At 42.7% G+C, this 26020-nt stretch overlaps 2 protein-coding genes and 2 non-coding genes across 8 annotated transcripts; all 4 read right to left on the reverse strand.

The window, feature by feature from the left end:
- Positions 1-214: 214 nt before the first annotated feature.
- On the reverse strand, positions 215-22191 carry RNASE4 (ribonuclease A family member 4). 4 transcript variants are annotated; one of them, XM_024567809.3, is made up of 2 exons: positions 22173-22191; positions 215-1515 (listed from the first exon to the last, which is right to left on the reverse strand). In XM_024567809.3, exon 2 carries the CDS (start codon positions 1496-1498, stop codon positions 1055-1057), a length of 444 nt encoding a protein of 147 aa, XP_024423577.1. In that variant the 5' UTR covers positions 1499-1515; positions 22173-22191; the 3' UTR covers positions 215-1054. The 4 variants fall into 4 exon arrangements, with proteins under 4 accessions (XP_024423577.1, XP_045057584.1, XP_045057586.1 ...); XM_045201649.2 differs by lacking the exon at positions 22173-22191 and adding an exon at positions 12248-12386; XM_045201651.2 differs by lacking the exon at positions 22173-22191 and adding an exon at positions 12229-12354.
- On the reverse strand, positions 7279-12380 carry ANG (angiogenin). Of its 2 annotated transcripts, none has more exons than XM_024567808.4 (2): positions 12248-12380; positions 7279-7920 (listed from the first exon to the last, which is right to left on the reverse strand). In XM_024567808.4, the coding sequence occupies exon 2, from the start codon at positions 7900-7902 to the stop codon at positions 7462-7464; it is 441 nt and encodes a 146-aa protein (XP_024423576.1). In that variant the 5' UTR covers positions 7903-7920; positions 12248-12380; the 3' UTR covers positions 7279-7461. The 2 variants fall into 2 exon arrangements, with proteins under 2 accessions (XP_024423576.1, XP_045057589.1); XM_045201654.3 differs by having other exon boundaries at positions 12229-12360.
- A 586-nt stretch (positions 22192-22777) lies between the features above and the next one.
- On the reverse strand, positions 22778-22849 carry TRNAP-AGG (transfer RNA proline (anticodon AGG)). Its single transcript has one exon. It is a non-coding gene; the product is annotated as a tRNA-Pro (tRNA).
- Positions 22850-25232: 2383 nt separating this feature from the next.
- Positions 25233-25305, reverse strand: TRNAT-UGU (transfer RNA threonine (anticodon UGU)). The gene has a single exon. It is a non-coding gene; the product is annotated as a tRNA-Thr (tRNA).
- Positions 25306-26020: the final 715 nt, after the last annotated feature.

Below are 26020 nucleotides of genomic sequence, written 5' to 3' on the forward strand. Positions count from 1 at the left end.
CTGAAGCTGATGAGTAGGGAGGTGTGACTGTATCGAAAGGGAGGGACACAAATGTTTCTGTGTCATGTTCATCAAACAATAGGCTTTAGTCATAGACCAGAATTTCTGAGAATATTAAGGTGTTGGTGTGTGTTTGTAAACTAGAGAAGAATTAAAAGAGGATGGGGAAAAAAATTCCCCACACAAGAACCATAGCACCATCTTCACAGATACCTGCAGTTTGGGTTTTTTATTACAAGGAAAACATGAAAAATCTTTCATTCTTGAAGAGTGAATGAGTCTTAATGATCTAGTACATTGTTAATACTCTTACTACAGTGATTCAAAAGTTTGGGAAGAGTAAAAGAAAATTCCCTGCATCATTTCTTGATTTTTTTTATTGTTGTTTAGTTACAGTGGTCCCACATCATTTCTTGATGTTATTAGACCCAAACATAACAGGGTCGACAAATCAAACGGATAGAGTTCTCATTTACCAGTGCATATTTGCAAAATTTTAATGCTTCCCCCAACAGCTGACTTTTGGGATTATCAAAAAGCAGATACTTTCAAAACACTCCTTGTGATGAAGTTGAAAAAGTCCTGGATTAGTAGCTAGTTGAAGAGGATTTTTTGCCTAAGCTTTTCCACTTACTTCATGGTCTTCAGCAAATCCTTTAACTTTGGGCTCCTATACACAACATCAGCATCATGGGGGTGCTGTGGAATTAAAATGAGATAACTGGGGTGCAAGCACCTGGAAATACTTGAAATGCTACATAAATACATATGACTAAATTCCAGAGGATAGGATCTAAGAGAGCTATGCTGACCAGTATTATAAAAGGAAGCAAAAGAGTTTACTGAAACATTTATTACAGAAAAGTCCAGTACCATTTTAGGTTTATGTCTCCATTTCTCTTTGATGCATTTAACAGAATGGGTTACATAAACAAAAAGAAGTAGACATAAGGAGAGGAGACAGAGACTGGGAAAGCTCAAATACATTGCTCATTGCTACTCAAGCAGTAAGTTAAAGGTCAACCACTGGGCCATAACCCCTGCAAGGTACCATCTATCTGTCAAAGTGCACAGGCACCTCTGGGTCACCCTCACAGGCAATGACAACACGCCTAGTGCTGGTCATGGCCCTATATTTGCAGTTAGGGGCCTTGGAACTTCCTGTCTCCCTGCAGTCTGTGACGTTCACTACACCCTCATGGCAGTTCATCTTGCCATTCTTGCACTGGATATTGGTGGTGCTGCAGATACTACGAATGTTCCAGATGTTCTCATGGATGAAAGTGTTGAAGTGCTTGCAATGACGTGAAGTCATCTTCCGTCTTTGCATCATCATGTTGCAGTAGCCATTGTTGCCACCTGCCCCATCAGGGTCCACGTGTTGCCGCAGGAATCGTTGGTACATGCGATCCTGGCCATAGGAGGGCTGCACCAGGCCCAACCCCAGCAGGGTCAGCAGCAAGAGCAGAAGCAATGAAAGGGTCTTCTGGAGAACCATCACTGCCTTGGAGATGCCTAGAGAGAAACCAAGGGGAAGAAGAAAGGAAGGTAACAAATGGGCACCAGAGAGATTTTGAGAATGGCAAGCTCTGTACTTTCCACCCCACTCTTCTTTTCTCACAATTTTTCTCACCACTGCTTTCCCAAGAGCGAAAAGTTTGCAAACATGATCTTCTCTGAAAGGAGGAGCTTTTCTCTTTTGTGGAGAGAAGTTGCTACAGCAAGCACAAAGTCTCATGGTGTATGTCCTGTATGGTCAGGGTGTGAAAAGGAAGAAAAGGCAGATCTAAATAAAACTGAGGTTGTCTGGCTCATGAGGGAGTTCTCTAGTCATGTGATCTTTGGAGAGTGTTTGGTTGCCTGCAGACTCTGAATCCCAAAATTTTGGATAGACTGAGGATGTGTCAAGGAACGTTTATAAACTGATTTTAATTCCTGACATTTCAGAATTGAGGAAGGTGCCGAAAAAAGGATAGACTAATGCTTGGGTTTAGCCTTTTCTCATGTGTCTACTCTTTTTTTAAACTAAAAATTTTTTTCAACCGTAGCTGATGTATAATATTAGCTTTATACATTAGCTTTTGGTGTACAACATAGGGATTAGACATGTATATACCTTATGAAGTGATCACCCTGGTAAGTCCCATCTGACACCATTCATAGTTATTACAATGTTTTTTACTAGATTCCCAATGCTTACTTGATGTCTCCATGACTATTTTTTAAACTGGCAGTTTGTACTTCTTGATTCCTTCACCATTTTCAACCACATGGCTATTCTTTTAATGGTATTAACATCAGGTCCTTTTGGAAATCTTGCTAAGCCTATAAAAAACAAAGTCTAAAACAGAGTACCCAGCTGCAGCTTTGCAAATAATAAATATCTGTTAAATGAATTAATAAACAAAATGAGCGAGCTAATTAACAAATGACATAAAATGGGTATAGAGACTGAAGGTGTTTCCCAGGCTTGTGGAATTGATTACAATTTTTTTTTTTTAAAAAAGAAACAAATCTTGCCCTGGTTGGTGTGGCCCAGTGGATTGAGCACCAGCCTGTGAACTGAAGGGTCGTGGGTTTGATTCCCAGTGAGGGCACATGCCTGGGTTACAGGGCAGGTCCCCAGCAGGGATGCACAAGAGGCAACCATACATTGATGTTTCTCTCCCTTTTTCTCCCTTCCTTCCCGTCTCTCTAAAAATAAATAAATAAAATCTTTAAACAAACAAACAAATCTCAACAGCACAATCTCCACAAAAGAGGACTTGGACTGTGTCTTTTTTCCTTGCTGTTTCTGTGCACAACCTAAAAACTAGGCCCTGGTGATATATTCCATTGTCATGCATCCACCCTTGATGCTCTGTGTTATCAATAGCTGTTCATAGTTGTCTGTCTTCTCTTGTTGCAGAATCATTTTGTTGCCACTTTTGGCAGTGGAAAATAAACACGTTGTACAGAGTTAAAAAATAAATAAACAAAAACCTTCAGAGCCACAACAAAGGAAGCATTGCCTTTGCAAGGAAGCATTTGGCGTCTCTGGGCCACACTGGGAGAAGGAAAGTTGTCTTGGGCCATGCATTAAATACATCGTGACACGTAATCACAAAAACAATCTCATAATGTTTTAAGTAAATTTACAATGTTGTGTTGGGCCGCATTCATAGCCATTCTGGGATGTATCTTGCCCATGGCTGCAGGTTGGATACCCCTGCTTTGAGAACATTGCTTTTGTTGACAGAGTAAAGAAAGGAATCCAGACCTATCTGACTCTAAAACCTGTGCTTTCCCCACATCTTCTACTGTCTCAATCATTCCACTCCCCAAATATTTAGGATATTACAGACTACCTATGTTCAGAGTTGCTTCTCTCTAGCAACGGAGTTTAATCAGGGGTGAAATAGGGTGGGAGTGGAAGTGGGAAATCACTCACCAACACTAACTAGCTAGATGCTGCCATCTGGCTGTCCCTCCTGGTTTTGGCATGAACTCATTAACTTGTGAATCTACTGGCAATGAGGCAGGGCTGACTCACTAGAGCAGTGATTTTCAACCTTTTTCATCTCATGGCACACATAAACTAACTACTAAAATTCTACCAAAAAATGTTTGCTGATCTGACAAAAAATAGGTATAATTTTGATTCGTTCACACTAGATGGCTATTGTGTTGACTGTTATCAATTTTTTTTGACAATCTAAGGGAAAAGAGGTCAGTGTCCCTGACTAAATACCATGTTTTAAAAATTCTTGTGTCACACCAGTTGAAAATAGGTGCACTCAAACAAAGAAAAATCATCTCTGATTCAATAGGAAGTGAGCAACTCAAAACAGAAAGAATAATTTTCTGAGTCATACAGGCCTCTTCCTACATATGCAGTTCAAGGGCTGGCTGCAGTTGAACTCCTGGTTTGATGTATATGGGTACTACTGTCCCACACTAACCAAAGATGCTGTTTCATGATGGCAGATCACACTGTCTGAGTGACTGAAATGGCTCATGAGGGACATGCATACAAGTATCAAACATAACTTTATTCTTTTAACTAACTATAGAAATGATCCCTGAAAGTACAGTCTCTATAAATTTATTCTTTTAAATGCTACCTCCTATATTCACAGCCACTCTTGCTTGTGCACAGAAAACTCAAATGGTCTGTCACATTCCAGTGCCTGCAGCTGTAGATATGATATGGAGTTAGAGAGAGAAGTGAATGGTGTGAGAAGAAGAGTAGCAAGGAGAAATGATGTTTGATTTACTCCTCCCCCAAGACTAATGGATAGAACTTCTGAAGGTACACTTAGCACTTGGGCGTCATCACAACAATGTGCTTTGGGTTGTTTTTTTGGGTTAGATTTGGGTTGTTCCCAAATCTAATTTTGCACAGTTATTCTTGCACCTCTAATTTTGTATGGTTCTATCTACTTTTTCTCATCATGCCTCCTTGTATCCCAGATATGATTTAGAAAGACAACTGGCTACAGAGAAGACCTAAATTATTCATGCAAGAGTAAGTCCATGGCTTCAGCCACACTAACCAAGTGATTTAAAAGGAAATGGACAAATATCTGTGAACAGAAGTCAAATGTAGACATCAATGGGTATATCTCAAGGCTCTAGCTACAACAGAAAATGAAATGATACCCAAATCATCCCAATTCATACTTTTTGGTCAGAGCTTGCCCCCAAATCTTTCTCCATTGTACTGCAATGATTCTCAATAAGAACTTCTTTTGATACTATGATTCTGAAGAGACTTAACTTGCCACATAATTGTATGATCTGGGGAAAATTAACCTATCTCAGCATATTTCCTCATAAGAAAGTGAGTATAAGAATACCACTTTGGGATGTTGTAAAGAATAAATGATAAAAATGAATGTTAAGTGAGTATCATAATGCCTAGTACATAGTAAATGCTTGGTAAATGTTGGCAATTATAATTTTTATAATTTCCATGTTTCTTGGTTTCCTTTGCTTCCTTCAATCTGGATAAAATGATGACTACACCAAATTGTGTATATTATTGCTCCCCTCCCTTTTATTTTGTAGAGTACCTGCATTCCTTCAAAATCAGAAGGCTGTTTTTAAGTAGAAATAGCTCAGCTACTAGAATTTATGCTGTGTCCCTACAGAAGATTTTCCTCTTTACATTTGAGTGGAATTTTCTTCCTTGCATGTCACTATTCTTAAAAGGACTTGGCATTTTGAGGTTTTTCTTTTTTCCTTGAAAAAGTCAACAAAGCATAGCTGACCAGGACTTCAGTTCCTCAAATAGTTCACTTGAGATAAAAACTGACTTGCCTGTCACATGACATTTCATTCTTTTGGTTGTGAGAGAACAAGAGACCCAGAGCAAGAAGTACTAAGATTGGCTACCCAGCTGCTAGCTCCATCAGCAGGTCAGGAAGCAGCCCCATCCCACTGCCATGTGATTTGCCTTAACACCAGAGCAGAGTACGCAATGATAATACTCTAAGCAGGTGTTTGGAGAAGATGAGCATTTTCATAGCTATGGCAGACGCAATACAATAATGGTCCATACCTTCGGCCTTCCTCATCAAAACCTCAAGTGGGTCAATGATCTGTATGGAAGTCACCTTGCCTCACATCAAGGAGATGGTACTGGTTGGACAACATGCCAAAGGGTACAAATATTCTACCAAAAACTGCAACTTTCTCACTTCCTAAGAGGTTTTTGAGATTTTACAATAAGGCAAATTTTCTTGTAAGGGAGGTTTGGAAAACTCTTCTCCCTACTTTCTTAGGAAATGATAGTGATTTCAGTTTTGAAATAGATTTACTCAAGGTAGAAAGATTCATGTGCTGAGTGTGCACCAGTAACCTACTTCTCCATCTTTGCTTCCATAAATTTAAATACTTCCAGTGACATTGGGCTCTTCCAGGTGGCACCTGGACACTGATATATAACCTGGGTGGGTGTTTTTTTTTTCTCACCTGAGGATCTTTTTTTTTCTCCATTGCTTTTAGAGAGAGGCATGGAGAGAGAAAAACATTGATGTGAGAGAGAAGCTTCCCATACACACCTGGAATGGGGACCAAACCCACAACCTAGGTATGTGCCTTGGCAAGGAATAGAACCTGCAACCTTTCGGTTACAGGACAATGCTTTGACCAACTGAGCCACACTAGCCAGGGCTATAACCTGGGTATTGAGGAAGCAGGGCTTTTGGCCCATTTTAGGGCAATGTAGACAGCAGGAGAGGACACCATTGGGAATACTGTGACCACTACAGTCATAGATTCACAGGACAGCAAAACTAGTGATTTATAACTGTAATTTATTAACAACTACTTTCTAAATAAAATATCCAGGCATCTGTTGATAGAAATTTGGTAACAGGCCCTGGCGGATAAAGCTCAGTGGATTGAGCACAGGCCTGTGAACCAAAGGGTTACCAGTTCAATTCCCAGTCTAGGGCACATGCTTGGGTTGTGGGCCAGGTCCCCAGTAGGGGGTGCAGAAGAGGCAACCACACATTGATGTTTCTTTCCCTCTCTTTCTTCCTCCCTTCCCTGCTCTCTAAAAATAAATAAATAAATTCTTAAAAAAAAAGAAATTAGTTAATAGGAAGTCACCACTAAATCTGTGAATTGATTAGCATATTTCATAAAGAGAGTGTCTGCTTACCTAAGTTTGTGTTTACTTGAAAACAAATCTAGTTGAATAAGAATAAGGGATAAGCTTGGAATCTTTCCATTAATTCCCAAAAACCTCATAGTTGCCAGACATCAGTTGATAAAGTAGAAGATTAAAGAGAAAATAATATAATCAATTTTTTATCTTTATATAAAATAACCATGAGAATATCCTGGGAGTAATCTATTCGAAGCAACACAAAATTACCTCCTGCCTAAGACAAGAGGTAGCTATCAGGAATGAATTTTGGTATTCATGTGGGATTGTCTGTGTGCGTGTGAGAGAGCGAGAGAAAGAGAGAGAGAGATTAACTAATTTGTTGGTATTCAGTCTTAAACTCTACTCCTCAAAGTTTGACATTTGTAAAAGTAATATTGGCTTATTTGACAGCAAAAAACAATTTGCCCCTCCTGAAAATTCTGCTTAGCAACCACAAGCACTGGAATTTTCCTAGTTCTCTCTATAAAATGTATTTAACATCCTTACATTCACAGAAAGGTAAAGGCTACCTCTCTAATGACTGAGAAGGGAAAAAACACATTTGTATTCCATCCAGTCCTCTCAGGGGGGCATTGAGAAAATGGGGAAAAATCAATAGGCCAAGAATTGGTGAGAAGATGTTGATTCTTACTGATTTCAGAGACATTTTTATTTATTAACATATTGTAAAACTGAAAAGAAAAGAGCCAAACAGTTCATTTCCTGGGCCCCTGGCAATGAATGTTGCTGCCACTGTTCTGCACTGTGTAGGAGAAACACAAGGAATGGAGAGCAGAGCCCACTCGGGGCCAGTGGCCTGCTGGTTATGGACGGATAAAGGACTCATCAAAGTGGACAGGCAAGCCATGTTCACAGGCAACAACAATGGCTCTGGATCCTTTATTAGCTCTGTACCAGCAGGGAGGCTTGGAGGACTGTCCTATATGCTTGCAAGTGGTGACCTGGAAAGAAGACTTGCTTTGTCTGAAAGTTTCTCCGTAAAGCACCCCATTCTTATCTTCACAGATGGCCCTGATATTTTTCTTGGTGCCATGAATAAAGGTGTTGGTGTCTTTGCAGGGTGAAGTCAGGCCTCGTCTCGCCATCATGATGTTGCAGTATCTGTCATCTCGGCCAAATGGATTGGAATCATAGTGCTGGGTCAGGAAGTGTGTGTACCTGTAGTCATTCTGAGCCCGGGTGGTGGATGGGGTCAGACCCAGACCCAGTGTGAAGACCAATAACAGGGGACCCAGGCCCATCATTTCTTCCAACAAAGGCGCCTGCCAAAGGCAAAGGAGGTATGGTAGGGCAAATTAGGCTAAAAGGACAGGGACTTTTCTCTCTGACAGGGCATCATGAATCAGGTATCCCCAGTCACCTAATTACATCTTTTCTCTTTTCATTAATCTCATCTTTCTTGTCAATCCATTCCTTTGGAAAAGCAATCTAAGTTTCCAGAACACAGCTTCCAGCCCCACCCATTCAGTCTTATCCCTTAAGATTCACTGAGTACTTACCTTTCTATTAGTTATAGCATCACAATATCCATTCATACTCTTTAATTCAGTTATTAATTAATTTAATAACAAACATTACCAAGCCCCTCCCTACTGGGTACCAGATACTGTTAGGTCCTGGAACACATAGACTATTAAATACACCAAATGCCTCCCTAAAAGGAGATATAGCATCCATGGGGAAGGGACAGGTGCTCCAGTTCACTGAGATGAGACAGTAAGATAGGAGGTGACAGCTGTGAAGAAGAGGGACTTTTAGGGAAACCTGAGCACAGGGAAGGGTCAATCTAAGGTTGTTGAAGACAAGATTCCAGGTATTCGAGTCAGTAAGTCAGCAGGTTATGAGGAGAGCTGTTGTTACCTAACCCTGAGGAGAAGGGAGAAAGACCTAATTCCTAAAGAATTAGGTGGCTTGTGGCCAAATGTGTAATTATTATATACCATTTAAATAAACTGAGAGGAACATAAAAGAATAGATGTAATGCTTGGAAGTAGGTATGGGGTCAACTTTTACAGGTGACTGGAGGAAGAGGAATTCAAGCTTATTCTTAGGAACTTCCCACCTTGGGAACAATATGATTATTTTTAGAGAATATTTTCTAGTTTTCCCTGAAAATATACACAGACTGTTACATAACAGGCAAATGATGTTATTATATGATAAAAAATAAGTGAAACAACCTCCTCAGAACTTTTCATCAAGTCAAAGCCCTTATAATTTGCTGTTATAATTTCTTAACATCTTCCTCAAAAGAAGAATAAGGCAGAGAAGAAGAGAATTGCTGTCATCATTTCTTAAGGGCTTTCGGTCTGAAGTGTACAACTAACACTTCCTAGGGGTAGTGTGTCACAGATGTTTAAACACACCCAATGATAGGTAATTAAAATATTGTAGAATTAAACAAGTATAGATTATAACAAAATAGAAAACAAATTTCTTATGAACTTGAAAATTTTATGACAAGAAATTTGAAGATTTGAGAATTTAAAAATATTTGGTGCTTGCAGCAAGTAGTTTCTGGCTATACTTTTAGTTCTTTGGAGAAAGTTTTAAAGAATATTCAGAGTCTTTAAAAACCATCATAGGTCTACCCCACATTATATCAAATATGTGTGAATGTTCCCACATCCAATAATAAAAATGACTTTTCACTATAAAGTTGAAACTGAGTTTTACAATTGTTTTTCATTTTTTTGTCTATGTATGACTCATTTACTTTTTAAATTATTTTTTAAATTTGTTAATGTATTTTTTAAAAATATATTTATTGATTATGCTATTACAGTTGTCCCATGCCCCCCCCTCACTCCACTCCATCCTGCCCACCCCCTCCCTCTCACATTCCCCCGCTATAGTTCATGTCCATGGGTCATACATATAAGTTCTTTGGCTTCTACATTTCTATACTATTCTTACTCTCCCCCTGTCTATTTTCTACCTACGATTTATGCTACTTATTCTCTGTACCTTTCCCCCTTCTCTCTCCCTCCCACTCCCCTATTGACAACCCTCCATGTGATCTCCATTTCTGTGCTTCTGTTCCTGTTCTAGTTGTTTGCTTAGTTTGCTCTTGTTTTTGTTTTAGGTGTGGTCATTAATCAATGTTATTGGGTATTTAGCAAGAAAGTGGGACATGACTGCAGAGGAAAGAGCCACTGCTAAAAGAATAACAAGTATTCATACATGGCCACTGTTTCAACACAGCTGCTGAACTGCCATGCTCCCCATTTGCCAAGCTCTTTACATTTACATTGTGCTTTTCAGTTTTCTGGATGTGTTTTCTCTTTCTAGTTTTTGGGAAGACCTCACTGAAGTTTTATTGATTTGGATTCAATTCAGTCTCTTGTTCTGTGATGGACAAATATTCCCTTCTAACATCAAAAGCAATTGTAAAATCACAGACTCCCAAGATGGAACAAACAGGACCTTCGAGGTCACAGAGTCAGCACCTCTCTGTCTTGGGCCAGAATCCGAGATTTAAAATTAGGAAGTAGAATGGGACAACTGTAATAGCATAATCAATAAAATATATATATTTTAAAAACCACGAAGTAAAACCAGAGCGGTAGTAGCCAAAAGGGTCACTAGGTGGCAGTGGTGGATAGATATATTGCCAATGTTTATCAAGCTGTAGAGGAAACCCTGGGTCCTTGTAGGAGGTGCCAGTGCTGTACAGGTTGTGGGGATATTGTCACAGAAGGACGTCTGAGCTGGCAGGCCTGTCTAGAGTTTCTGTCCAAACACTCTTTGCTTTACATCTTAAGACCAATGACACCCCACTAGATACAAGTGTCAAAGCAAAAGTCACAAAGCTCAGGATCTACCTACAAGGATATCACAAAAAAAGAAAAAAAGAAAAAAAGATATACCTGTTGTCAGTTTTCATGGGTGCCATTTCCAAGACTTTATCCATGAGCTCTTGGGCAATTACCTGTTCACTTGTCAATGTTTGCTACTAATAAGTTACAGGAAGGCAGAGCCCATATTGAATCACATTGCCTGCCTCACAGTAGACCCTCAATATATATTTTAAATGACTGACTTCATTTTCCTCTCCAGACTTAAGTTTGTTCATCTGTAAAATGAGAGAGTTGCCAATTCTAATGTCTGAAATTCCATGGTTCTCATTAAGCATAGGAGAATCTTTTCTAGTTTTACTAGCAAGAGTTGAGTGGAATTAAAGAGACAAGTTTGTATAAGTTTAGTTGGTGGCAGAAGGCACCAGGTGAAAGAAATAGATGATAAGAAGACCTGTGACCCAATCTCACTGAGATGTATCATTTCTTAAAGTTCAGCGTATAAGCCAAGCCCACAGACTGGCTCTAGTTAAGGCACTGGACTAATGCTACACAGGGGCTTCGCATCCTGCAAAGTCACTTGCTGGTTGGAGGATGAAGGTCTCACATCCCAGTCTGGAGAGGTAAAGGAGAATCTTTGTTTTTAATCTGCAGAACTTGCATATTCATTCTGTTAAAACTCAGCTAAATTTTGCTCAGGCTTATTGTAATATTAACTCCTCCAAGACAACCAGAAATCAAATCCCAACCAGTACAGACCATGGCCACCAGTATTTAACACCTCCTCGACTCACAACTTCCTCACTCATATATTCAATCCTAAATGTCCCAAAAAGAGATAAAGTGAATTTGGGAGAAAACAAGTATGAGACAGATTAATTTGTGATGTGGAAGTGAATCTGCCCAGGCCAAGGGTGCAGAGCATCATATTTGGTGGTCAAAGTCATTCACACATGTCTTTCCATAGTTAAGCACATAACTGTCAGTCAGCTTTTTATCAGTGATTTGTCCCAACTGATCGTTAGACAAACTTCATCATCTGCCTCAAACCAATCCTTTAGTCTTTGCAAGAATAATACTCTTTTCCTCTCTCTACAGGCAATGTTTTGTGTTCAAGACATCCATCCAACTTTATGTGCCAGGGAGTAAACTTGATAGTCTATAATTAGTAACTATGGTTATAATTTCCATAAACATAGCTTCACACTTTTATATATTATAGGGCAATACCCCCCAAATCAAAAGCATAACACACAATACATATTCCTCCCTTTATCTCTTTTTCTTCTTTCTTTCCTTCAACCTGCCAGTGTACCTTCATTTGATATTGGAATGTGTTCCACTTGGCTCTTAAAGAGCCATCAAAATGTTTTTTAAGAAAAAAAATTAGTAGAGAAGGTTACAAGAAAACAGAGCTAAAAGCATACTTTTGGTTTCTTTCCTTGCTCCACCACATTTAATTCCTGGGTCCAGGGGGGCGTCCAGATGCCCATCAGCAAATGACTTCCCCAGCTCTTTGGGGATTTTATTACAATTCAAGAATCCCTCCTCAACCTCCACTTGCTCCCAGTCTCACTAATTTCCCTTCATCCACATATAGGCTATTCCAAAAGAAATTTGTTTTCATTTTAAACGTTAGAATCTGATTTGTTTTTTCCTTAATTCATAAGGTTGGGCCCAGGGGCTTCAAAGGGGAAATATAATTTCACTGAAATGGACAGATGACTAGAAATAGTATATCTATATATAAAAACAAATAGAGCAACAGATTACCCAGGGGTAAGAATCTTACAAAAATCTGCAAGTTTCCCTCCAACTGAAGATGGCTTCTGGGATGGCTTCCAACTGTTTCTTCCTGGAGATGGGCTGCAGCTGTGTGAAGCCAGAGGCCCCTCTGGTTCTGATTATATAGTGATCAAATGAACTGGGTGGGGAGAATACTTCCAAAAATCCCCAGCCCTGACAGAGATACGGAAACCAAGGACACCACTCTTGGGCAAACAAAGAAAGTCATTCACCTTTTCCCTGGGCATGATTGTGTCAAATATTAACCCACAGGGAGGCAAAGTTTAATACTGACAAGTATGGCCCTTTGTCCCAAAGCCACCCTTTTTCTGATGTCTGTGGTTCTCACTCTTGCCCATGATAGGACTGAGGTTTCATTGTTCACATATAATGATCTGGATCCAGAAGATGTTGTTTCTGATCTATGGGTCACCTCCAAGAACTGCCTTGGAAGAAGTCTGCGGAGTACATGGTGTCTCCCAGAAGGATGCTGTTCCTTTGTACCTTCTAATTAACCACATAATTTGGTTCATGAAAGGATGCCATGCCAATAAGTGGGTTATCCCACAGATTTCACAGAACCAGGAAAGCACTTCTAAAGAGGGTTAGGTGACAGCTATTAGTACCCACTGTCCCTGACCTCAACCTCCCAGCTACTAACTTCAGAAATATCCTTCCCATATTTCCTGGGCTTCTCCTTCCTTTCATCCTTAGCTGTTCACAAGAGACTAAACCTGAGCATTCAATCTTTTGTTCCTGGTAGCAAAACGGATTATCTCCACCATCATTGCAACACTGATAACCATTACTCCTTTCATGGTTAATTGACCTCATTGTCTCTCTGTTAGAATCATTGTCTTATGCATTTCTACAGTCTTAGTTTCTAAAAGTGACTGACACCTAGGCCCCAAGTTTTTTTTTCTTACCCCTAATGGTCTAGGAGTGCATTCTCTGACCTCACTTTGGAGACCTAACCTTAAAAACTCTCCTGACTTCTCTTTAAGACTCACCAACACATTTGGATTTGGTAATAGTTACTAATAAAAGCAGGTAGAGTAGAAAGACTTCCAAGGGTCCCAGAAAAGCTCTGCTTCTAGCTTACTGATAAATCCTTAAAACCCACCGAGATACCTTCATTTCTGAGTGTAGGTCCCCATCCCAATGCAATCTCTCTTAGGAGAGATTAACTCTTTAAACAGCTGTCAGTGAGTTACACATGCTTGGGCACATGCTCTAGAGCCTACCTTAACAGTTTTTTTGGTAACTGGAAGGGCCTGAGAATTTAAGGTGGGTGAGGTAGGTTAGTAAAAATTCCCTGGCAAGGGGAATAAGGGAAATGGAGACAAAATAGTTAAACAAATGGCCGAGCAATTAACAGCCAGCTAATAAATCACAAGACCCTATCCTTCCTAACCAAGGATACTTAGGACCAGGTGCTTTACATTTCTCCTCCCCAACCAGACAGTGAATAGCACTCACCCTAGTCAGGGAGATAGATGACAAAGATCTAGTCAATGCCATTAGTGTCAGCCAAAGCCAAGAATGGATAAAGTCAGGAGAATAAATAACAAAAATCCCAATTAAATCCAGATAAATCCAAGATAAAGCTGACCAGAAAATGATCCCAAACCCCACTATATGCTCATTTTGATACATCAGCATGTTAAAAAACACACCTAAAAAGCTGATGAATATTCTGATTGATACTTCCCCTAAAATTCCAGCCTACAGAAAACAGATAAAGCTGTCAAGACAAAGGACCCAGTGTACAATCCTCTTTGAGCACATCTCACCTCCCTTTCCTCAAGCATGAAATATTTCACTTTCTTTCGCCTAAGCTCGGAGGGCTCTCCTCTTGCCTAACTTTGCAATGAGCCAAAGGTGTCCCTGTCTTGGCTCACTTCCATTACTGTGATTTTGCTTCTTCTATTCTAAGCCCTTCCTTTGTTTCACTGTTCCAAACTTTAATAAACATACTCTCAAAATCACCTGGACTCATATCTTGAATTTTTTCCTGCACAAAGTCAAGAACCCACACATCCCAGACCATGACAGGGCAGACCAGCCCTGGACCAGTCCCAGTCCCTTTCTGGTGACAATGGGCAGCATGGACAACCCGTCAAAAAAGAAACTTCACCAACTTTTCAGTTGTGTTGGGACAGACACTGTCCTGCCTGAGCTTCATTCCTCCCCTCCCCCATCCTCTCCCTTCTTCCTTGTATCCCCAGCCAAATCCTGAGCCAAAGGGAAAAATGTTGGGGATAGTGAGAAGAGGACCAAGCAAACTGCCATAAACTGCCTCTCCCTCAGTACCTGGTACATCAGGGTCACTGAAGCCTCTGGAAAGGAAAGGAACAGGCATGTCTCTGACCAGTACATTTGTTCTGCCAAACACCAAAGTTCAATGTCTTTTAATAGCAAAGAGAAGAAATAGGACATGGGGTTCATAGAGTGGAGCCTCTACTGATATCTAGCAGAGTGCCCAAATGCTCACTTTCCTTTTGTGGGCAGACAAGCTATTTGAGAGTGGTACCTATTATAAATTAATCACATAGCACTTTTTAAATGGACACTGAAGAAGTGAGTTCTAAAAAGTTGTCCATCAGTCATTTGTTAGGGAAAATGGCTGCCAGGCCCATTGCAACACCCTTATTGCCTTAGCAGTCCAGGAAGACTGAATCAGAGGTCAACTCCCGCAGCCTTTGGGGATCAAAACAACTTGATCAACCTGACCCTCCTCTGATAAATTGCCTAACAACAGAGATAAGGTACTACACTCCAACAGCACATACACACACACACACACACACAGTGCCAAGCCTGAAACACCAGTTCAAGCACCAACTCACACAAACAGATCAGCCTCTGATTTTAGAGTTATACAGTGATGCTCAGGAGCAGCCTCCAGTCTATGAACACAGCCACATCCCTTCTCTGCCTCTGTGGTTTCACTTAACAACCTTGGGAGAATTCACAACCTTCCTACAAAGTTGACAATGCAAAAAGAGTCAGGAGAATGGTGAACGGTTGCTTTCATTCTAATTGTTTTTATTTTCAGCTTGGCACAATGAGGTTATGATGAAACAGAAAATAAAGTTTTGGAGGAAAAAGTTTTACAATTTCATTAAAATGCATCTCAGTGCTTACTCTTTTGTGTTTCAAAATACAACAAGAACTTATAGTCTATGATTAATGAACATTATAATTTGTCAGTAATTTTAATAGTTGTGAAGCAATTACCAATTAAAAAAATATACTCTTATATTTAAAAAATGTTCTGACAGCTTGAACTTGAAAGTTATTCCCCTTTTTCTAAAATGTTGTTGAGAGCTAGGAAAGAGGGCTAGGCAATTATAAGCATTGCTAAGCAGAAAACCTCTTGAAGGTCACCAGAATAGATAGGGGAGAGAAACAACATTGTCGGCCAAAGTAAGGGTAAACAATACGTGATTTGCAGAGGGTTTATTCTGAGTTACAGCCAATCAGTTAGAGGGCCATAAAACTTTAGGCGCCAGACTCATCTCAGGTCTGGACCCTTTAAACTGAGGGTACAAATTAAGTGGGACAGGTGGTTCTTATCGACAGGAGACAGGGTTTCAAAAGAAAATTTTAACATCTGGTTAATGTTCCTCCTGACCACAGAGCTATGCAGAGATAACAGCAACCCCCGCTTTTGTAGCTTGCTTGCTTGCTTCGCGCGCGTATAAAAGAGCTAGCCTGTGAGCGTTTGGCGTGACTCCCCTTTGCAGCCTTAACGGGCACCCTGGGAGTTCGCCCCTGCGCAGGTAAAAATAAAGTACCATCTAAGTGCACTCCACACGTCTCCATTTGATTTTCTGCTCGCGTTCGGGATACAACAATTTCTTCAAACCAGTGGTTTCCCTGCACATAGACACAGACACTTGGGTTTTCCTTCTAAGGACTCTAGTGCTGGTGTACCTTCCCCTTTATAGAGTACATATGTTTCATTCTGTCCTTAAGACTAATTATAAAATTGAGTGATGGAGGGAAGGGGTAAATCTCTAAATTTCTTTATAACCCTTAAATAGTTTTGGTTTATAAGTATGAAACTTATTTAGTAACAGAAGTAATGGTTAAAAGAGGATGCAGTTCATGTGAAAAGAAGGATCATGCTTCTACTTGCAGGAAGGGGAAACAGTATTTATAGAGGTAGAACAAGGACAAAGGCCTGCTGACATGGCTCTATTTCCAAACAGAAAAAAATTAATCATTCACTTTTCAACAAACTCTGGGCTTTGTGCCCATTCTCTCTTTCCCAGATGTTTCAAAGTGTTCTTCTGAGAATAACTGTTTAGGGAGATTGCTTTTTGCCCAACTAGAGTATAGCAAAATCTCCTAAAGAGGGTTTTTGCCAGTCTGTTTGGTCCACTTTCTTAGCCATCTACTTTATGAATCACACTGCTAAATGCTTCCAACAATAACTTGACAAGCCTCTTACCTTTGTCTGCCCATAACCTGACATCTGTACTTTCTTTTTTTTTTTTCTTTTTTTTTTTAATATATTTATTGATTATGCTATTACAGTTGTCCCATTCCCCCCCCCACTCCACTCCATCCTGCCCACCCCCCTCCCTCCCACGTTCCCCCCCCATAGTTCATGTCCATGGGTCATACTTATAAGTTCTTTGGCTTCTACATTTCCTACACTATTTTTACCCTCCCCCTGTCTATTTTCCACCTATCATCTATGCTACTTATTCTCTGTACCTTTACCCCCCTCTCCCCCTCCCACTCCCTTATTGACAACCCTCATGTTCTAGTTGTTTGCCTAGTTTGCTCTCGTTTTTGTTTTATGTGTGGTCGTTAATAACTGTGAGTTTGCTGTCATTTTTACTCTTCCTATTTTTGATCTTCTTTTTCTTAGGTAACTCCCTTTAACATTTCATATAATAAGGGCTTGGTGATGATGAGCCTCTTCAACTTGACCTTATCTGAGAAGCACTTTATCCTCCCTTCCATTCTAAATGATAGCTTTGCTGGATACAGTAATCTTGGATGTAGGTCCTTGCGTTTAATCTTGGGTAATGTAATTATGGTGTGCCTTGTTGTGTTCCTCCTTGGGTCCAGCTTCTTTGGGACTCTCTGAGCTTCCTGGACTTCCCGGAAGTCTATTTCCTTTGCCAGACTGGGGAAGTTCTCCATTATTTGTTCAAATAAGTTTTCAATTTTTTGTTCTTCCTCTTCTCCTTCTGGCACCCCTGTAATTTGGATGTTGGAACGTTTCAAGGTGTCCTGGAGGTTCCTAAGCCTCTCCTCATTTTTCCAAGTTCTTGTTTCTTCATTCTTTTCTGGTTGGATGTTTGTTTCTTCCTTCTGGTCCATACCATTGATTTGAGTCCCAGTTTCCTTCTCATCACTATTGGTTCCCTGTACATTTTCCTTTGTTTCTCTTAGCATAGGCTTCATTTTTTCATCTGTTTTTCGAATAGATTCAACCAAGTCTGTGAGCATATTGATAACCAGTGCTTTGAACTGTGCATCCGATAGGTTGGCTATCTCTTCGTCGCTTAGTTGGCTCCTGATTTTTTCTGGAGCTTTGAAGGGTTCTGTCATTTGGGCCATTTTTTGTTTGTTTGTTTGTCTTGGTGTGTCTGTTACTTTAAGGGGCGGAGCCTTAGGTGTTCACCGGGGTGGGGTAATGCTGGTCACAGCACTGTGACGCTGTACGTGGGGGCGGGGCCGAGAGGGAGCAATGGCGCCCGCTTCACTCTCCTCCGGATTTCAGTCTTTCACTCCGCTACCCACAATCAAACTGGGCCCCTCTGGTGCTGGTTCCTGAGTGGGTGGGCCTGTGCACACTCTAGGCCCCTGTGGGTCTCTCCAACAACCTCTCCTGTGAGGCTGGGAGTCTCTCCTGCCGCCCCAACCCCCAGGAGCGCTTTCAATCAGAGGTTTGAGGCTTTATTTCCCGGAGCTGGAGCCCTGGGTTGCGCAGTGGTCTGCTTCTCTGCCCGCCGTTCGTCCGTCTGGTTTATCTGTGGGCGAATGTGGTGCCGCAAGGTGCTACCCGCCACTCTGCCTGCCCCACTCTCCGCCACTCTGAGTCCGGCCCTCTGGGTTTATCTGTGCAAATGTGGGACTGCAGGGTCTGCTAGTGCTCGGACTGCCTGCGCCATTTGTCCCACACTCCGCCAGTCTCAGTCCCGCCACAGCCACGCGAGTCCTCTCCACCCCAGTGCCGTCTCCGCCCCTCCTACCAGTCTGGATGAATGATTATTTTCTGTTTCCTTGGTGTTGGTCCCCCTTGCTGTTCGATTCTCTGTCAGTTCTGGTTGTGCGAGGAGGCGCAGTGTGTCTACCTACGCCGCCATCTTGGTTCTCCTCGACATCTGTACTTTCGACAAGAGCTAGAGACATTTCTTTTTCTGGAATGGATTTTCCTATCCTCTTTGCCAAATGATAGTTGTTCTCATTACTGGAGTACCTTTTTTTTTTTTTAATAAATTGGAATACAATACCTGGCCACTCCATGCTGTTATAGAATAAGGAACACCCCTGGCTGGTGTGGCTCAGTTGGTTGGAACATGGCCCTGTAAACCAAAGGATTGCAGGTTCAATCCCAGTTGCAGCACATACCTAGGTGTGAGTCCTGACACCAGGTGCAAGCCAGAGGCCCTCTCTACCTCCCTTTCCACTCCGTCTAAAAATCAATGAGTATTGAGAGGGTATTAAAAAAAATAACATAGGAGAGGGACCTTAGAGACCATCTGTTAACTCCTCATTTTATAGATAAGGACACTGAGGAACAGAGGAAGAGAACATGTATGGCCCAAGGAACATCTAGTATTACTAGAACTAGTTGCATTAGGACTAAAAGCTTTCCAATACACCACATAGCTTTCATATTTTATACTAGTAATTTATAGAAAACAAAAGTTAATTTTAAAGGTACCTGTGAAAGTTGCTATTTAAAGGAAACCTACTTTGAATAATTCCATAAATTCTAAAAATATTTTATTCCTCCTTTATCTGTAAAAAAAATTACTTGAAATTAAGTGTAACACAATTATAATTCTGCACTAATTAGTAGCTGTGTAGTGAAATAGCTCTTTGAATACCTGAGACTGCTTCCGGGAAGTTGGCCACCTGCTTGCACTCAGATAATTACACTGCTTGGGTTTCTAGTGATGACATTTATGACTTGAATATAAGGTTATTAAAGACACAAAGGGGAGGCTTCTGGCCAAGATGGAGGCATAGGTAGACACACTGTGCCTCCTCGTACAACCAAAAGAAGTACAATTCAAAACCAAAAAACAACCAGAAGTGACAGAAAATCGAACTGTATGGAAGTCCGACAACCAAGGGGATAAAGTAGAAACATTCATCCAGAGTGGTAGGAGGGGCAGAGATGGGCAGCCGGACGGAGAGGACTCGTGATAAGGCGGGGGCTGGAGGACCCAGAGAGGTGGCAGATTGTGGAACGAATGGGGCAAGCAGTGTGGCAGCTAACAGACCCCGCAACCCCACAATCATGCATAGATAAACTGGGAGGAACCTTGGCGGGGGGGGGGGGGGCGGGGGCGAAGCAGACCATGCAACCCAGGGCCCCAGCATGGGGAAATAGGGCCTCAAACCATTGACTGAAAACACCCATGGGGGTTGAGATGGCAGCAGGAGAAACTCCCAGCCTTACAGGAGAGTTTGTTGGAGAGACCCACAGGGGCCTAGAGCGTGCACAAGCCCATCCACCCACTCGGGAATCAGCACTAGAGGGGCCCAGTTTGATTGTGGGTAGCAGAGGGAGTGACTGACATCTGGCACAGTGGAGCAAGCACTATTGCTCCCTCTCGGCCCCTCCCCCACTTATAGCGTCACAGCCCAGCGACCAGCGTTAGCCCTCCCCACCCCTAACACCTAAGGCTCCGTCCCTTTATGTAACAGGCGGGTCAAGACAAACAAAAAATGGTCCAAATGAAAGAACAGATCGAAGCTCCAGAAATAATTAAACTAAGCAGCGAACAGATAGCCAACCTATCAGATGCACACTTCAAAACACTGGTAATCAGGAAGCTCACACAATTGGTTGAATTTGGTCGCAAATTAAAAGAAAAAAATGAAGGCTATGCTAAGAGAAACAAAGGAAAATGTACAGGGAACCAATAGTGATGCGAAGGAAACTGGGACTCAAATCAACACTGTGGACCAGAAGGAAGAAAGAAACATCCAACCAGAAAAGAATGAAGAAACAAGAATTCAGAAAAATGAGGAGAGGCTTAGGAACCTCCCAGACATCTTTAAACGTTCCAACATCTGAATTATAGGGGTGCTAGAAGGAGAAGAGGAAGAACAAAAAATTGAAAACTTACTTGAACAAATAACGAAGAAGAACTTCCCTAATCTGGCAAAGGAAATGGACTTCCTGGAAGTCCAGGAAGCTCAAAGAGTCCCAAAGAAGCTGGACCCAAGGAGGAACACACCAAGGCACATCATAATTACATTAGCCAAGATGAAACAGAAGGAGAGAATCTTAGAAGCAGCAAGAGAGAAGGACACAGCTACCTACAAAGGAGTTCCCATAAGCCTATCAGTTGATTTCTCAAAAGAGACCTTACAGGCAAGAAGGGGCTGGCAAGAGGTATTCCAAGTCATGAAAGGCAAGGACCTACATCCAAGATTACTCTCTCCAGCAAAGCTTTCATTTAGAGTGGAAGGGCAGATAAAGTGCTTCTCAGATAAGGTCAAATTCAAGGAGTTCATCATCACTAAGCCCTTATTCTATGAAATGTTAAAGGGATTTACCTAAGAGAAAGAAGATAAAAAATATGAACAGTAAAAATGACATCAAACTCACAGTTATTAACAACCACACCTAAAACAAAAGCAAACTAAGCAAACAACTAGAACAGGAAGAGAACCACAGAAATGGAGATCACATGGAGGGTTATCAACAGGGGAGTGGGAGGGGGAGAGAGGGGGGAAAGGTACAGAGAATAAGTAGCATAAATGGTGGGTAGAAAATAGGGGGAGGGTAAGGATAGTGTAGTAAATGTAGAAGCCAAAGAACTTATATGTATGACCCATGGCATGAACTATAGGGTGGGGGATGTGGGAGGGAGGGGGTGGACAGGAGGGAGTGAAGGGGGGGAAATGGGACAACTGTAATAGCATAATCAATAAATATATTTAAAAAAAAGAAAAAAAGGCACAAAGGGAAGGTCTTCGCTAATTTAAGATTTTCCTAGTTCCCACAATGGTGCTGAAACTGTTTTTACTGTCCTTCCGAAACAAAGATGTCCTGTTATGCCCATATGCTCTTATCATTTGGTGTGTTGTCTCAGAATAAGAAAGTTGAGGATTCCAATGTTCCATCAAGAAAGCTTAAAGAAAAGGCTGTTGGCAGTGTCTCTAAGAATTTCACAGCACTGGCTGTGGATGGGTTATGGGTGGGTTAAGGGTGAGGAGACAGAGGTGATTGAACAGAAAATGAAAACACCAGTCCCCAAATGTCATTTCCACTAGGAAAAAGTGAACAAGGCCTGCTTCATAAATCTGGCGATCAGCCTGAGTACCAAGCAGAGTCTTTAGTTTGAGCAAGTGCGGGCCTCCCTGGACCTCGGTTGGTTTCACCTAGGCGGTGGTCCCCTCCAATTCTACGTTCTAGGCAATAGGCATTCGTGCTGCCATCTCTGCCCAGGTGCGGGAAGTAAACATGGGTGGGAATGTAGAATCGCTAACTTCACTGCATTTTTACCTTCCTTCCCATTCCTCAGTCCCTCTAGTCCGGATCCGCAAACTTCTCCCGAAAGAGACCCATACTGTCTCTGCTAAGGGACTCCCCTGCCAAAGCTCCCCTGGTAAAATTACCGACATGGAGGAGGAGAAGCAACAGAAGTATGAACCCATCTGGACCTTGGAACAAAGTTGCAGAAAAGTGCAGGACAGTGGAAAGAAAAGTTTTTGTTTCTCACCCTCTTCTTTGTCCTTTGTATGATGATGGGGAGGTGGTGGAAAACGCAAAGATGTTGTTTTGACTCCTGCTTTGGATCTGCGTGGGGTCAGCGTCCGTGTGTGTGTGTGTGTGTACACCGATGGGATAGGTATGCAGCGACGAGGGGAGAGTCAGCGGGTGAGCCCTGAAGAAGTTGGGACCCTACCCTGTTTCTCCGAGGAGGTCCTAAAGGCCGGGACCCGCCTCCCAAGCCGCAGCCGCTGCAGCCCCCGCCGCTGCAGCCCCCGCCCCAGGCCAGCGGGAGCGTCCCAGCCCCGCCCCGCCCAGGAGAGACGGGAGATCTGAGTTGGAGATCCAACACCAGTGAAGGCTCGGCCTCCTCCGATCCCAGAACACGCAACACCCGACCCAGCTCTTAGAATCTGAGTAGGACACTGGCCAGTGCTGCCAGGAGCGAGGGGGCTCTTACAGTCCAGGAAGCTAGGCAATTTCGTCTCTCACAGGTCATTAGCCCCCATCTGCCTCGCGTTGCAGAACAGTTCCGAACAGGAAAAACCCTGTGCGAAACAGAAGTTTTTTCGGTAGTTCCGAAAGGAGAAAAAAAAAAAGTTTAATTAGAGCTTTGGGCTCGTCCGGGATTTGAACCCGGGACCTCTCGCACCCAAAGCGAGAATCATACCCCTAGACCAACGAGCCACGAGTAACACTTTGCAGCTATTTCCTTTGAATTTCGTTTTCTCGCCAGTGTATGCGAGCGTTTTTCTCCTTTGTGCCCGTTAATTTTCTTGGCCTTCTTTAATTTTTATTTTCAGCGTTTTGAAGCCTCACGTCTAACTCTAGCCCTGTCCTCGTTTATTCTTTCCGATCCACATCCAGGACCTTTCCAGACTCCAGATGAGGTGAGGAGAGGCAGCCTCTCAGATTCAGGCCACATTTCTGAGTTCCACGGAGCCCCTCCGGGACGGGTCTAGCCTCGAGCTCGAGTCTGGAGGGAAACCGGCTGGAGCCTGAGGGCCGAGCAGAACTCGTTTGCAAGGCTGTACGGTCCTCAGCCCCAGGACAAACGCGCGGGAAGTGTATCTGTCGAGCTGCTACCACCTCGCGCGGGCATAAAATCCTAGGGACAAGACTGGTGTGGGTATCAAAATACCAGAGCTGGAGCACCAGTCAGGCGTGCGCAATTCCAGACCCATCGCAGTTTCCCTGAATTAAGAGAAAATAGTGCTCTTAACTCAGTGCTCTTAACTAAGAGAGTTAAGTTCTCCCCAGCTTTGCTCAAATGGTTTTCTCGGTTTGGAATTCTCTCTCCCAGTCTCATCCCTATTTACGTCAAATCTTAGTACTCCTTCCTGCTGCGGCTCAAAATCTTTTCATGGAACGATAAAAATATATAAACGGCTAAATAAATGAAAAGTCTCTCTCTATATATGTATGTGTATAATGGGGTCAGACACTCGGGCTGCAGGTCACAGTTAAGGGGTTTGTTCTGCAAATTAATGCTCCTAAGGTAGCAGAGCACATACACACATTTGTAAAATATTCTATACCAACAAGTAGTCTTGGGTCTCCGACATCTGGTCCTCCGACATCAGGCAGCAACCTAAGATCAACCAGAAACGAAAAGAAGGCACATTTTAAAGAAGATATCTCAAAACCTTTCCATCAGATCGGTTGAATTATGAATTACTGCATACTCCTTAGTATTTACCAAGCATACCAGACAAGATCCATTTTTCAAGACGTGATACAGGGAGCTGAACGACCGTCGAGTGAGCTGTGTTTCTTAGGACGGGGCTAAGGTCTACACACTGTAGAAAGCTACTCCGGAAGATAAAGGGCAGAAGAAACTGAGGAGCGGCCAGCCCAAAATAGCAACTTCTCCTTCGAGCAGGAATCCAGCCACCCGCTTGAGGATAGCTGGAAAAGAAACTACCACAGTCCTCCGCTCTACCAACTGAGCTACCAAGGGGAATGCAGAAGATGCTTTCTCTAGAATTCCTTATTCAGGGCAGAGATAAATAGAGGTGGGTGTGATGTGACTCTGGTTACCCACAGGTGGATACCCTGGAGTAACCATCTTGTGAGAACTTCCTGCATCCACAGTTTTGGGAACAACCCTTATAGAGCTGGATTCTCCTGCTTCACGGAGGGGCTTCCAAACAGGGCCAACCCATGCTCTTCACGGGATCCTGAGGCACCGCGAAGAATGGGGGGAGGGGGGACCTGCTCGCCCGGGGGGCTGTTGTTTCCACAGGGCGAGAGGGCCCGGGGCCTCTTTGGCATGCTGTGTGCCTAGAGTGGGAGCGGCCATTTGGGGTTCGGGGAACTAGGGACTGAGGCGGGGGAAACCATTCTTACCGCACCACTCTGAGCCAGGGAGGGGGGCGAGGGCCTCATTTCCTCACTTCTGCCCTCGCCTCGGACCCCAGGCGTGTGGGCGCAGGCCAGCCGCAGCTCTTTTCAGCTTACACGTTTGCAGACTCGAGGACGGAGAAGGTGTGGAATACAAAATACACAGGTAAGCCCAGTGTTTCTGTGAGAACTGACTTTGGTGAAACTATTTTAAGGTTTTCCAAAGAGGAAGCCACGACCTCTTTGAGTCAATAACATGGTCATCCAAGTCTCCACCTGAATTCCCCGCACTGAGATACTGAAGTGTTCGAAAACCCACTGAAACAGGAAACCTCGCCGAACTGCGTAACCGTAACCCGGAAGGCTGACTCCGGCAGGAGGACCTGGTTCTAGGTTCCAAAACCTGCCCACGGCTATGGCCGAGGGTCCGATCCTATTGTCTTAATCCACCCGTCCTCATCCCGGCTCCAAAGCGGGACCCTCCGGGCTCTGGCCGCGAGCGGATCCGCCCGGGTCCTCAAGCTGCATTATAAATGCGCTGTGCCACAACCCAGGGAGCAAACGGCACTGGCGCAGGAACGTGAGAGGAGGCGGTTGTGTTCGGTGGTGTTTATTCCGGAGGTCTGGCAAACGGCGAGAGGACACAGAGGCGAATATCCAGGTGGGTTAAAGTTATGGAAGAAAGGGTGATAGTGAGAAGAATTAAAAAGAGTAACAACCAGCTTAGAGGCCCCAGCGAGATTTGAACTCGCGACCCCTGGTTTACAAGACCAGTGCTCTAACCCCTGAGCTATAGGGCCCTACATGGGAACCTCTCACTTTTATTAGTAAAGGAACAATTTTATGTTGCTCTTTTATTACAATATCTGAGTGTTGGGAGGAAAACAAAATCTGAATGTCGTTTCAATATTCCCCAACCATTGAAATTCCTTTGGCAAGCTTTTGCTGGGAATAGTGCAATATAGGGGTCAGTGAGAGAGACAGCCACTATTTTAAGACTAGAAAAATATGCCCTACGCAACACAATCTAACAGTGAAAGCTTTTTTTTTTTTTTTTTTTTCCTCCCAGCTACAGATTGTCAAAATTAAGAAGGAAAATCCCACAGAGAGGAGAAGTTGCCTACCACGGGTCTCTTAGCTGAAACTTGGGGATCTACACCCGGTTTTCTACTTGACTCAAGACATCCACCGACCTGCAACGGCCCGCCTTAAGTTCCTTAGATGTAGGGACCCTTTGTAACAGCTCGAGTCTTAGGGCCAGAGCAGGCATTCATTAACTCGCTATTTAATTCATTTCTTTATTCAACAAACACTGAATTCCAAGTTTGTGCTAGGCTCTGCACTAGGAACAAGGCACCCAAATATGGTCTTTGCCTTGAAGTCACTGTCATAGTTTTATGGAATAAATGAACTTTAGTTTTTCATGAAAGAGAATAGTAAAAAGTAGCTGTGGAGGTGCAAGGGAGAAGTGGAGACTGCCAAGGTTCACAAACTTGGAGTAATCACAGATGCAGG

This window comes from Desmodus rotundus, chromosome 7 (assembly GCF_022682495.2).
Source record: "Desmodus rotundus isolate HL8 chromosome 7, HLdesRot8A.1, whole genome shotgun sequence".
Taxonomy (NCBI): domain Eukaryota; kingdom Metazoa; phylum Chordata; class Mammalia; order Chiroptera; family Phyllostomidae; genus Desmodus; species Desmodus rotundus.

What these genes read in the sequence shown, in the direction of transcription:
- RNASE4 (XM_024567809.3), bottom strand. Translation starts at nt 1,498, where the DNA reads ATGGTTCTCCAGAAGACCCTTTCATTGCTTCTGCTCTTGCTGCTGACC.
- ANG (XM_024567808.4), bottom strand. Translation starts at nt 7,902, where the DNA reads ATGATGGGCCTGGGTCCCCTGTTATTGGTCTTCACACTGGGTCTGGGT.